General features: G+C 37.5%; 1 protein-coding gene across 2 annotated transcripts in view; it reads right to left on the bottom strand.

Annotated features, from left to right (window-relative positions):
• Positions 1 to 550: 550 nt before the first annotated feature.
• The window catches only part of epc1a (enhancer of polycomb homolog 1 (Drosophila) a), a 40,634-nt gene continuing 28,373 nt past the window's right edge, over positions 551 to 12,811 (bottom strand). For both annotated transcript variants that reach the window (XM_059532758.1, XM_059532757.1), the window contains exons 7-14: positions 11,700 to 11,858; positions 11,138 to 11,227; positions 10,674 to 10,822; positions 10,242 to 10,594; positions 7,275 to 7,381; positions 7,056 to 7,194; positions 6,643 to 6,964; positions 551 to 2,132 (exon numbers count right to left, since the gene is read on the bottom strand). In XM_059532758.1, coding sequence (XP_059388741.1) covers positions 2,060 to 2,132; positions 6,643 to 6,964; positions 7,056 to 7,194; positions 7,275 to 7,381; positions 10,242 to 10,594; positions 10,674 to 10,822; positions 11,138 to 11,227; positions 11,700 to 11,858 — 1,392 coding nt within the window. In that variant the 3' untranslated portion in view covers positions 551 to 2,059. The remainder of the gene's footprint in view (positions 2,133 to 6,642; positions 6,965 to 7,055; positions 7,195 to 7,274; positions 7,382 to 10,241; positions 10,595 to 10,673; positions 10,823 to 11,137; positions 11,228 to 11,699; positions 11,859 to 12,811) is intronic.

Below are 12,811 nucleotides of genomic sequence, written 5' to 3'. Positions count from 1 at the left end.
GACACGAGTAACATCCTATTACTCAGAAATCTTGCTTATTTTTAACCCAACACCAAGATTTAAAATCTGCCAGATTTAGAGTATTCTTTATAAATCTTTAGAGAATTTCTTAACACCAAAAAATAAAAGAAAGACCTGACAATAGGACTACATGTATATCATTGTTAAATATAGTCTAGATTAATTAGGATTTGAGAAATCTCTTTTGCTCACCCAGGCTGCATTCATTTGATAAATACAGTAAAAAAAATTATACTGTGAAACATTTGTTTTAATATGTAATCGAGTTCTGTGATGCAAAGCTGAATTTTCAGCATCATTACTCCAGTTTTCAGTGTCACATGATCCTTCAGAATTCATTCTAATATGCTTTTACTTTTTTAATTTTAGATTTCTTTGACAAATGGCATTTCTGCGTAATGAAAATCTTCCGTAGCATAATAAATGTCTTTGACACTTTTGATCAGTTTAATACATCCCTGCTAAATAAAAGTATAAATTCTCAGAAATTCGGTCACTTCTTCACACAAGAAAAAACTCAACTCATTAGTTCACATATAATAACCTGGGCTTTATTGTCTGATTCATGTTTGAATTGTCACATATCTTTTTTTTTTTTTTCTTATTCAATATTTTTTCTTTATATTTTTTTGCCTCCATCCAGATCAGACTAGAAAACCCCTGGAGGAGGATGATTCAGTTCAGCCAGTGGACTGGGCATCGGAGATCCCAGCTCCGGACAAGTGTGTACCACAGGACCGCGGTCTTGAGCCGGAGCATCCTCTTCACAGAAGAGACTGAGCAGGACATTCCCAAAGGAAGGCACAACCTTTAACTTGTGGGTTTTTTCAGGCCTTGAAGTAGTCCAGAGTCTGCTGGATTAATGCGTTTAGAGAAGAAGGCCAAGGAGATGACGTTCATTTGGCATCCACTTGTTTTCTGCTTCTTGTTATTGAATGATGACATTAAACCGGAATGATGACTTGGATGGGCGCTTATCGGCTGTTGCGCGTGATGTTCAGCAACAAAGAATGAAGTCTTCTGTTAACAAAGCGCAAAAGACGCTTAACCACAAGAACAGGAAAAAAAAGAAAAGAAAAACTAAACAATGGAAATGCAAAACAAGATACAAAAATAACTATAATATAAAAACAGGGACAAACCAAACAGTCCATCATATGAAAAAACAAACTGAATTTATACAAAAAGCAGCAATATATATATAAAAAAAAAAACATAGTGCTTAGTTGACTGGAAGCATTGGAAGCTCCCAAAGTGAAGACTTCATCCCTTGTTTGTTTTTGTTATTTTTGGGATGATAACAATGGAAGATTTCTATAACCAACCCCTTGAATTTTTCCCTCCCATTAAACCCTGAACCTAAAGGGCATCGAACCCCAACACGTCCCATCCCTCACAGAAGAGGGGAAAATGAGTAATAAGAATAATAATAAAAAAAAAACCGTTGGGAAAAAAAAAAAAATTGGCATGATACCATCAATGTTCAGTCCGTCGAACTCGAAAACGGGGCAATTTAGGAACTGGCAGCTACCTAAACACTTACAACACCACAGGAAACAACTGAGGGACACAGTGTATGAAATAAAAGAAAATAACCAACATAAAAAAAAGAAAATCATTGTAAACACAGCACAATAAATAGGTAGAACAGCAGGTTTCCTCTCCATGCACACTCGACGCTTACCTCACACACTCCCCCTCATTCACCTTTTACTCTTTTTGATTCCCCAAGTGCAAAACATCAACTCAACAGTTCTGTATTCAAGTAGCGTATATACAAGGGTGATGATGGTGGAGGGATTTTACAAATATGTAGTTTCTGTACAGCAAATATTAGCCATTTTCATAATTGACATCACTTCTCTTAACTGAAACAAAGTATATTTAAAAAATGACAAAGGGGCAAAAATAAAGAAACAGAGATGAGATTTTCTGTCACGTTCAGACAGTCGCTGTGGAAACCTGCTGTCCTTTTGCTTCCTCGAACCCAATTGGTGCACAGCACCAGAAGAAAAAAAGGACGTCCAGGCAGCGGTCACTACGTCACTTCCATGGCCACTGTGTTCTCTGCTATACTGTTGAGGGACTGCTTTTCCTGCTCGTGATTCTCCCTGTAAACATACATGTAACGGATCAGTAAACGGATAAAATGTGTTTTTGCTTAATTATATTGACGCGATATTGAAATTCTGACGGGTAGGATAAAATGTCAGGACGCCGGACTTTTATTTTGACGGGTTGACGTACCTTTACAGTTCTGTGAATGTGATGTGACGCTAGTTTTACTTAAATCAAACGGTCAAATGCTCATGAAGTGACTGTCAGAGCAGTTCTGGAGATGTTGTTCATGTGTTCACATCGTCATTTAGTGAGACCGCAGACGCTGAAATCACCAGAGCGTCACGCGCGCTTCCGTGTGTGTTAATAAACGGAGACGCACTTCTGCTCCATTCATTAACAGAGAAACGCAGAACATGCAGGATTCATATTTAAATAGACTGTTCCGGCTTAATATTTACAGATAATAGTCCATATCGTGATTTGATGTGAGTGCAATGACCTATTTTTGATTAACGCATTCAAAATTTGGCAAATTCCGTGTTTAACTGTAAATTTTGTTTGTATGACTGGATTCCGCGATTCCCTCCGCGTTTTCTGCATCGCGGAAATCATAGGGACCTAGTTGTGGTATGCCAGCTCTATCTTGCAGTGGACACACGTCACGACGTTCTCTTTACGTTTGCCCGCGCCCTCAAATCAAAACACTGCTGACTCCTTGTGTCTCCTTCCGCTTTGTGGGTGACGTTAAACGCATTGTCACATAAAAAAAAAATCATTGCGAAAGAACCTGACGTGAGATTTAAAATAAATTAAGAGGCTTCGAGGCAGAGGAATTTGCCTCGATCATTTTTTGTAATCGAGGAATCGTTTCAGCCCTAGTCACTAAATACAGTTACTTAATGTTACCGTTGCTAAATGTGGTTTAAAAACATTGCAAAAAAGCTGGATGTTGTTTGTAGTAACTAAATATTTGTGAGAAAAAAAATCCAAACAATTAAAAACAGTACTCTACTGCTTAACTTGCAAAAACACTGGACGGTTACTGTTAAAATACAATTTAATGATATAATTATTATTTTTTATTTTTTATTATTTTTAAGCTTGATTAAAGCTTTGTAATAAATGTGTTAACATTGACCACAAAACCAGTCTTGTTAATTATTCAAAATTGAGATTTATTCATCATCTGAAAGCTGAATAAATAAGCTTTCCATTGATGTATGGTTTATTAGGATCGGACCATATTTGAAAATCTGGAATCTGAGGGTGCAAAAAAATCTAAATATTAAGAAAATCGCCTTTAAAGTTGTCCAAATGAATTCTTAGCAATTCTTTAGCATATTACTAAACAAAAATTGAGTTTTGATATATTTACAGTAGGAAATGTACTAAATATCTCCATGGAACACGATCTTTACTTAATATCCTAACGATTTTTGGTCAATAATCAATAATCTTTGACCCATACAATGTTTTTTTTGGCTATTGCTACAAATATAGCCCAGAGACTTAAGACTGGTTTTGTGCTCCAGGGTCAGAGAGTTAAAAAAAAAAAAAAAAAAAAAAAAAAAGTACTAGATTACTGTTTGCTAAAAATAAAAATATTTCCAAACAAAAAGTTCCAAACTAACAGATTGTCAGTGTTATAAAAGCAACTATTTGCAAACAAACAAAAATATGCTGTTGGATGTAGGCCTGGGCAATTTTTCAGATTTTATAGATTTAAATTTAATGTAAATTTTTGTTTTTTAGAAAGCAAAGAATCACAATTTTGAAAAGAAATATTACCAAATGTTAGAATTAGACACTTTGACAATATGCCGGTGATAACAGTAAAGAGAAAAGAATGATCCAACCGCATGTCGTTTTAAATGATTTACCGCTTCCATGTGGCGTGTTCATATTACTAGGTGACTTTCACACAGAAGCCACTTTTTTGCTGATGCGAAAGATGCGAAGCGGGCAGTGCAATAGGAAAAGCATGCAGCATGCTTTCTGAAAAAAATACATTAATTTAAGATAACATTTTTTTTGCTGAAATGCCCAGCCATACTGGATTGTTACTAACTTTTCACTAATATATATATACAGAGATGGGACCAAGTCACACATGTGCAAGTCTCAAGTAAGTCTCAAGTCTTAACCTTCAAGTCTCAAGTAAGTCCCAAGTATTTTTTTCTCGGGCAAGTCAAGTCAAGTCAAGTCACAAGTTATGTCAAGTCAAGTCAAGTCCTGTAGTAAGTCAAGTCAAGTCCAAGTCAAGTCACCTTATTATTGTAATTTTACCTGCAGAATCTGATCTTAATAAAGTTAAAGACAAGATATAAGTAACAGTAAATTAAAATAATTTGGATTTGCATTGTAAATACTCATGTTCAGTAAAATACATCATGGAATCAAACAAAATTGTAACTTCATAAAATTATTTATTTTTCACTTCTGCCAACAGAAATGTTTTACATTTTCAACATTGAGTCCATAAAACAAATAACAGCTAAACATCCAACAGACTCCTCTCTGAACACCCCCCCCCCCCCCCTCTCTCTCTCAAACGATGTGACGTGACATGACATTCGGCCAAGTATGGTGACCCATACTCAGAATTTGTGCTCAGCATTTAACCTATCCGAAGTGCACACACACAGAGCAGTGAACACACACACACACTATGAACACACACCCAGAGCAGTGGGCAGCCATTTATGCTGCGGCGCCCGGGGAGCAGTTGGGGGTTCGATGCCTTGCTCAAGGGCACCTCATTCGTGGTATTGAAGGTGGAGAGAGAACTGTACATGCACTCCCCCCACCCACAATTCCTGCCGGCCCGAGACTCGAACTTACAACCCTTCGATTGCAAGTCCGACTCTCTAACCATTAGGCCACAACTTCCCCTCAAACACAGTTTACATACAACATTAAACTTTCTTACATTTCTCCTCTCTCTCTCTCTCAAGTTCAAGTTCAAGTTGCTTTATTGGCATGACATTTGAGTTACAGTATTGCCAAATTTAGCATTTAGATACAGAATAAAATATTACAATAAAATACAATAAAAATAGCAGCAGCAGATAATATTTCTAATATTAATAATAGTAATTATATAGAATTAAGAATATAAAATAAAACAGTTGAATACAATAAATGATCCCTTTCGTATGGTGTGTATGGTGTATAAATATTTAGCAGCTATTGTGACTGCCGTCTCATTCTCTCCAAGTATATAGAGTAGTTTCTCCGAGTCATTTAGAGACAAGAATGAACGATTCAAAGCTTCAAACTGTGGGAAGAATGTTTCTCTTGTAGTGCTATATTTGGGACAGACAAGAAGGAAGTGTTTCTCATCCTCTGTTTGATTCAGCTCACAGTGTTTGCCTCTCTTCTCTCGGTAGCCAGGATCTTTTATGTCTACCAATCTCTATTTCCAAATCATGATCACTGAGTCGATATTTTGAAAGGATTTGTCTTTCTTTTAATTGCTTGAGTGATAAGTAATTTGCCTGTTTTGTGGTTCTGTTTAGGGCCGAATAACACTGGAGTTTGGTTTGGAGCTCAAATTCCTTTTTTTCATTTTTCATCATAATTATACTTCAGCTTTTTGTCAATTAGTTTCTGAATGTTGGGGTTGTGATTGGAGTCAGACTCAGTTTGGGTTTCCTTCATCAGGTGAAGCACGAGTGTGTTTCTCTCTCACTCACTCACTCACTCTCTCTCTCTCTCTCTCTCTCACACACACACACACACACACACACACACACACACACACACACACACACACACACTCTCTCTCTCCCAGAGTCATTAAAGTCATTACCTCTATTACAAGGTATTGCACTTGCAAAATATAAGATTCGAGAGTCTTGTCTGCAAGCCGAGCACGGTGTTGCCTATCCCACCATGTATGCGCCACCGGTATGCGCGCTCATTATGGAAGCAACGCGGTCGCGACGCACACGCGGTGCGACACGCTCGACGCCTCAGGGGCGCAACTGCCCGAGCGCTTTGGAAACAATGAGAAAGCGGCGCGACTAGCGATTTCCACGCGTTTTTAGGCGCGAATTATTGACGACAAAAGCGATGACCCTCAGTACCCCTCAAGCTGAGATGTTGATGTGATATCTGATCTAAGTGGGCGTGGTCTGCGTAAGGTAGAGAGGGCATGACTGATGATGTCATGACATGACAACGCGATTCTCAGCCTGCGCTCCAGCTGAGTAATCAATTTTATTTTTTAAAAATAATTTATATATTTTATATTCAAACTGAAAACATAATGTGATTAACACTCAAGTCATTCAAGTCATCCTGTCTCAAGTCAAGTCAAGTCCCGAGTCTTTAACTTCCAAGTCCGAGTCAAGTCTCAAGTATTTTATTTTTTGTCAAGTCACAAGTCTTAAAAATAGCGACTCGAGTCGACTCGAGTCCAAGTCACCAAGTCACAAGTCCCCATGTCTGTATATATATGTCTGTATATATATATATATATATATATATATATATATATATATATATATATATATATATATATATAAAAATAAAGGAACCATGCATGAAATTCTTTACCCAGTGTTGACTTTGGGGAGCTGACAGTTGCTGGCGGTGAGCTTCAAGGCAGTGGGTGGCACGTTGCTGAGACTTCTGGGAAGGTGACGGGCATTGAGACTGCCGATAGAGGGCGTGGTGACACTGAGTCGTAGGTTGTTGCCGATCAGGACCTGAGAGGTGGAGTTGGCTGTGTTGTTACCATGATTACCTATAGGGATGTGGACCGTGTGGGCGGAGCTTGTGTTGGAGTTGCTAGTGGAGGACAGGAAGGTGGGCGGGGCAGCGGTCAATGTTGGTTGGCTAGAGGATGTGGCAGAGATGCTCAATCCCTTGTAAACTCCTGTAAAGCAAACAATAAATAGTTGAAAACAGTATTGTTACAGGACTCAAGAGACAGAACTCAAAAGATTTAGCTTGTCCAGAACACAAACCTGAAGCTTGGACGACCCCGTTGACTCCACCTCCTACACCATCTTCTTTGACCTTTAGGGTCAAAAGCTGGTCAGAGGTCATGAGTGCAGAAGCGGCAAACTGGGCACTGACTGAGTCCACCGTCTTGGACACAAGAGACTGAGGACACAGCAGGAGAGTGTTACACAAGCCATCAGACTTGCAGACACGAGTGACATTTGTGTGTCTCCGTTACACACCTGACTCGAGCCGGTGTCATTGGCCTGTTGTTGTATCTGCTCCAGCTGCTGTTTCTGCATGAGGGCCAGCTGTTCTTGATGCTGCTGATACTGCTCAGCCGTGAACGCTGGAACACAAAACAGAAATATTATACATCTGACAGTCAATTTCACAGCGTTTCTTGTTCAATGAAAGAAACTAAAAATCTTAAAGAACACAAAAACACATTTGTAACAGAGTTGGGTGTTATGCATCACAGTGTTTCCCATAGGTTTACAGCTTTTAATGGGGGTGAGGATTTTTTTTCCCCGACGCGCGCCGCTGGTGGGACTGTGCTCACCTGTAAAGGGCTCTATGAAATCGGTTTGATTTTTTCCCAAATTGTTTTATGTTTTTTCCAAATTCAGTTTTAATTTTTCTGGATTCTACTTTTTGTCCCCTTGACAGTTTTTTAACATTTTAATACAATTTTATTAATTAAAAATGTCGTAATTAAAATAAAGTAATGTCAATTAATTAAAAGTAAAAAAATGCTTAGGGCCCTATTAAATGTTTTATTTTTCTCTCACCGTATGTTTCATTGCCACCAAATTCTCTGTTTAAGCATGTCTAATCAATTGAATGCATAAAACTACTATTGAAATGTATTCTTAAAATAGCCTTTTTTGTGCATTTCATTTTTTTATGGTTATCAAATGAAGGCATATCACATTCATTTGATTTATCTTTTAATTATTAAAACAAAAAACGTTTTGCAAACAAATGTGATTTAATATTAAAACGTGGAAGAAATGTTTATTCCTTAATTTAAGTTGTAATAATTTACTAGTAGTACTAATAGTATTAGTAGTATTATGTACATTCTACTGAACAATATCTCTGGCACGGTGTCTTCTGGCACAAGCGAATCCAAACTTATTTTGATGGGTTGCCATGAATACCTTTACATTCCTGTGTGATAAGAGGCTTTTATTTACTTAAATGAAATGGTAAAATGCTCATTAAGTGATTCCTAGAGCAGTTTTGGAGAGGTTCATTTATTTATGTCCTCAGGGTACATATTAGTGTGCTTTCCATTCAAACTAGCGAAGAATAAACCAATCAAATCAATATTCTCTCAATGTAATGCAGACCTTTTTAGTTACTGAAACAACAGCATTATAAAGGTTTCTCATCAAAGAGAGGAAAACAAGCGAGCTGCAGCCATGTAGATATTAAAAACTGGAGCGCTACACATGAAACAGGAGAATAGACTGCATCATTTGCAAACGCTGGGCTCTGAACGGGTTTCATTTAATGCTGGACGCATTTAATGAGATTCGATGAAAAGCTGCAGCTGTGCTACTGATGAACATTTGCTTCTCCTGGTTTATTGCTTTTCTTTGTCAACGACGAGCCCAACGACGCAATCGATTTGTCCTCATTTAAATATTTTCTAATATGAAATTATTCACTGGTCAAGTTTTAGCAGACATTCATAGACTCTGTGGCTCTGTTAAAATCAAGAAGTTATGTTATTGTCTGGTTCTGCAAAAAGCTCAGTCATGCTTTTGCATCAATGTGAACAAAACACTGAAAACATTGACAAAACATTGTTCTAAGCCGTTGGTGCCCAAACATTTTCCTCTGAACAGGCACAAATCAAATGTGTTTAAAACATGCAGGCCCAAAAAAAGTTCCATTATATCCAAATATTTGTTTTCCAAAAAAAAAAAAAAAAAAAAGATATTGCCTGATTTATTAAGCAATATATGAGGCTAAACATTCAACTATTTTTTTACATTTAAATATAAAACTTGAGAAACTAATTGTATTTTTGCTTTTTTTTAACCCCACGTTTATATTTATATATGATATATATATTACATCATATTCATATCTCAATATGAATAATGTAAAAAAGTACTATAAAAAATACAATAAAAAATATTTTGTAAAAGTACAATAAAATAAAATTTAACAAAATACCAACAATTAAGAAAAATGCACCCAGTGGAAAAGCCACTATACATTGCTCTTAATATGCAAATCCACGCTGACCACTTTGGCCATGATGCGTCATTTCCATATTCAATCAATTAGGGGTGGGCGATAGGGCTGAAACGATTCCTCGAGTAACTCGATTACAAAAAATGATCGGCAAATTCCTCTGCCTCGAATCTATTACTAGCCTATAGTTCAGCAGAATGTACATAGCCTACTACTACTACTATTAAAATGAAACGAACAATTTAAGGAATAAATCACACAACATTTCTTTAGTATTATTTTCAATAGTAAATCCCGTTTACCAAAAAATTAAGTTTGCTTAATTTTCAATTATTGAAAGATAAATTAAATGAATGTTTTATGCCTTAATTTTGATAACCAGAAAAATGTGAAAAAAAATTATAAGGCTATTTTAAGAAATTTTTTTATGCATTTAAATAATTACACCTGCTTAAACACAGAATTAGATAATAAAATATATGGTGAAGAAAAAAAAACATTTCATAGGGCCCTAAACATGTAATATTTGGCATATTTGTTTTTACAGTAGTTTTTGGGGGGTTATTTTTCCTGTAAAGATAGAGATATATATCGTATATCGAGATATAGCAAAATATATCGAGATATATTTTTTGCTCCATATCACCCAGCCCTACAATCAATTTCTCACTCCAAGCGTAAGGAAAAAAATAAAAAAATCTCATCCCTTGCACCACTTCACTGTGTACAATAGACAAACATTAAAACCAAGGAATTATACACAGCTTCCTTAAACTCTTCCCCAAGTCATTTACACAACCTACAGAAAAGGGCCCTAGCAATGAAGGGCCGAAAATATCATTCCCAAGCATTGCTACAGCAAACACCGCTTTTTCAATTAAAATAACTGTCAATCATTCAGTGTTTTTTTCCAGACTTCACTGATGATGCGGAATTAAACACGAGCACACAAACAGTTCCAGCACTGCGCATGCACACGAGTGTTCGAGTTCACTCACCTACTGCTGGTGGTCCCAGTGTCCTGCCACCCAGCCCTGCACCGCCCCTCATCAACCCCCTAAAAGCTCTCCGTGACAGCACATCCCCTGCGCCTGATTGGCTGGTTAGTGTCCGTGGTTTAAAGTGCCTCCAGCGGCACGCTTTGATATTTTGGAGGATGTGCCTCAGGTCTGAATAAGTGGTATGAGAGGAAGAGGAGGATGAGGACTGTGATGAAGAGGATGAGGGAACGGTCTGGGAAGTGGTTTGCAGGTGGAGAGGGGAAGCAGGGAAGGAGAAGTCCGGCTCGGAATCAGTGTCTAGACTTTGGAATACTCCATTTAAATCCGAATAAGCTCGGTCCAGAAGAAACCTGAGAAACAGGTTAAATGTGATTAAATAAACAAAGTACAATTCAAGAAGTCAGTCGGAATGAGATGGACTTGACTCACCTGCCGCCCCGTCCCAGCCGACGGCGTGCCAACCCGACACAGCGGCGAGGAATGGTGAGAGTGGTGAGGGAGTAACGAAACCGCGGGTCACATGACCCTCCTTCTGTGTCTCCAGACCAGGGCCAATCGCCGCTCTGATCCAAACGGGGCTGTAGGAACAACACAAACTAAATGAGAATGTGACAGAGAATTGTAAAATGGAACAAAGTACAGAGAAAAGGGTAAATGAAATACAGGGAACAATGGGCTGTGACTCTGTGAATGTACTGGATACTTATTTGTCAATCATACAAATAATTAACAGACATCTTAAAAGGTACTGCTGCAGAACTAGCCTCTCAAGAGTTTTGTAACAGCTGTAATGTCAGGATATGCTGATGTGGAGAGGAAAGAGGAAACGATGAAAGGGTGTGTAACAAAGGAAGTGCAAGGTATGAGATAGGAGGTCAGCGATCAACACCTACAGCGTGATAAACACATCCTGCTTTCCGCCTGAAGGCAAACGCTCCATCGGGCTCGTTCTCTTCCTCGGCCTCTGATGAACCAGAATGTATCTGCAACAGGAAGTCTATTATGCACTTATTTCATGAACACTGAAGTCTAATAACATTTTAAAATCTAATTAATTTAAATGTGAAGTGTGCAGTTTATGTGTACTAGTATTCAAATGTTCGGGGTCAGAGTATTTTCTTCAATTAATGCTTTCATTCAATGAAGATGCATTAAATTGATCAAAAGTGACAAATACATTTTTTGTCTTGAGCAGGATCATGTGACACTGAAGAGCTTTGCTTCACAGGAACACACAAAAAAAGAAAAAAACATTTCAAATGTATCAATGTTTTTTTACTGTATTTTTCATTTTAAGCATAAGAGCGTGATATTGTAGTTATTGGATTCTCAAACTTTTGAATGATATTGTAGCTCTGCCCTCAAATTAAGCCAGTTTAGGTGTTTTAAAGTAATTCAAAACTTTTCCTTTAAATAGTGACTATATCCGGTCAAGCAAACGCCCTGCATGTGTACCTGTGAAAAGGGCTCGTCATCAGAGCTGGGGAAGTCGTACTGGTTGAGGTCTTTGGGGTTAAACAGGGAGGGGACAGTGTGCAATGGGGCGGAGAGTGGTGTGATTTTGGGCTTCTTCTCGTACTTCCTCTTTGTTCTGACCACCTCTATCTTTTCAGGCTGAAAGAGAGGGATAGATGCACTTATATGTACTGTATTTTGCAGAATACAAGTCATGTTTATCACCTGAAATGTGCTGCCACTTATTTTCAAAGCATTACACATTTAGTCATTACATTATGTAATTAATGACAAGCAAGCAAAACATGTGCCTAGCGCATACAGTACAGTGAAAAAGTCTTAGGTCACTAGTATTTTCATCAACAATTATTTCCAAACATTATTTTTGCCATTAATTGTTATAATCCAGTGAGATTTGTGTTTGCACAAGGAGTCTGACAGCAGCCAGTGCTCCAGACAGAGATCTGATCTGATCATCATCAGTCTGTCTGGAATAACATGAAGCAGAATAAACTGAGACTGGCACAGTTCTTCTGGATTGAGTCTATGTCTCCAAGACACTTCAAGATAATGTTTGAAAATGTAAACTGATATTTACTACTGAAACGCTACAGCAAAACAGAAATAACTGACTTAAGTGGTGGTTGAGGAGATCACCTCCTCTTATGTAAAGCACTTTAAGTGCCCAGAAAAGTGCTATATAAAATGTAAGGAATTACTATTATTAAAACCATTTTTTGTTGCTGAAAATACTAGTGGCCGAAGACTTTTGCACAGAACTGTACGTACGGATTTATTTTTAACCATCAGGTAGTTTCAATTTTGCTTTAAATCTATTTAGGCATGGTGTTTATAATAAATTATGTTTATAATGAATGCAACTAAACTTCATTTCATTTATAGCTGTAGTTCTGAATTTAATAAAATTTGGCTCATACATTGATGTGACTTGTATTTTTTAATTTTTCTTTTAACAATGCAATATTGACCCAGTGCAATGGAACATAGAACATTCAAAACCCATTTTACTGCCCCAATGTGAGGGATCAATGATTTCAGGCGAAAAAAAAGGAATGTTACTGGATTTTGTCAATTGTTCCCAATAAGATCAG

Source organism: Carassius carassius, chromosome 40 (assembly GCF_963082965.1).
Source record: "Carassius carassius chromosome 40, fCarCar2.1, whole genome shotgun sequence".
Lineage (NCBI taxonomy): Eukaryota > Metazoa > Chordata > Actinopteri > Cypriniformes > Cyprinidae > Carassius > Carassius carassius.
Note: the sequence above shows the minus strand (reverse complement) of the source record. Positions and strands in the feature narration are given on the sequence as shown.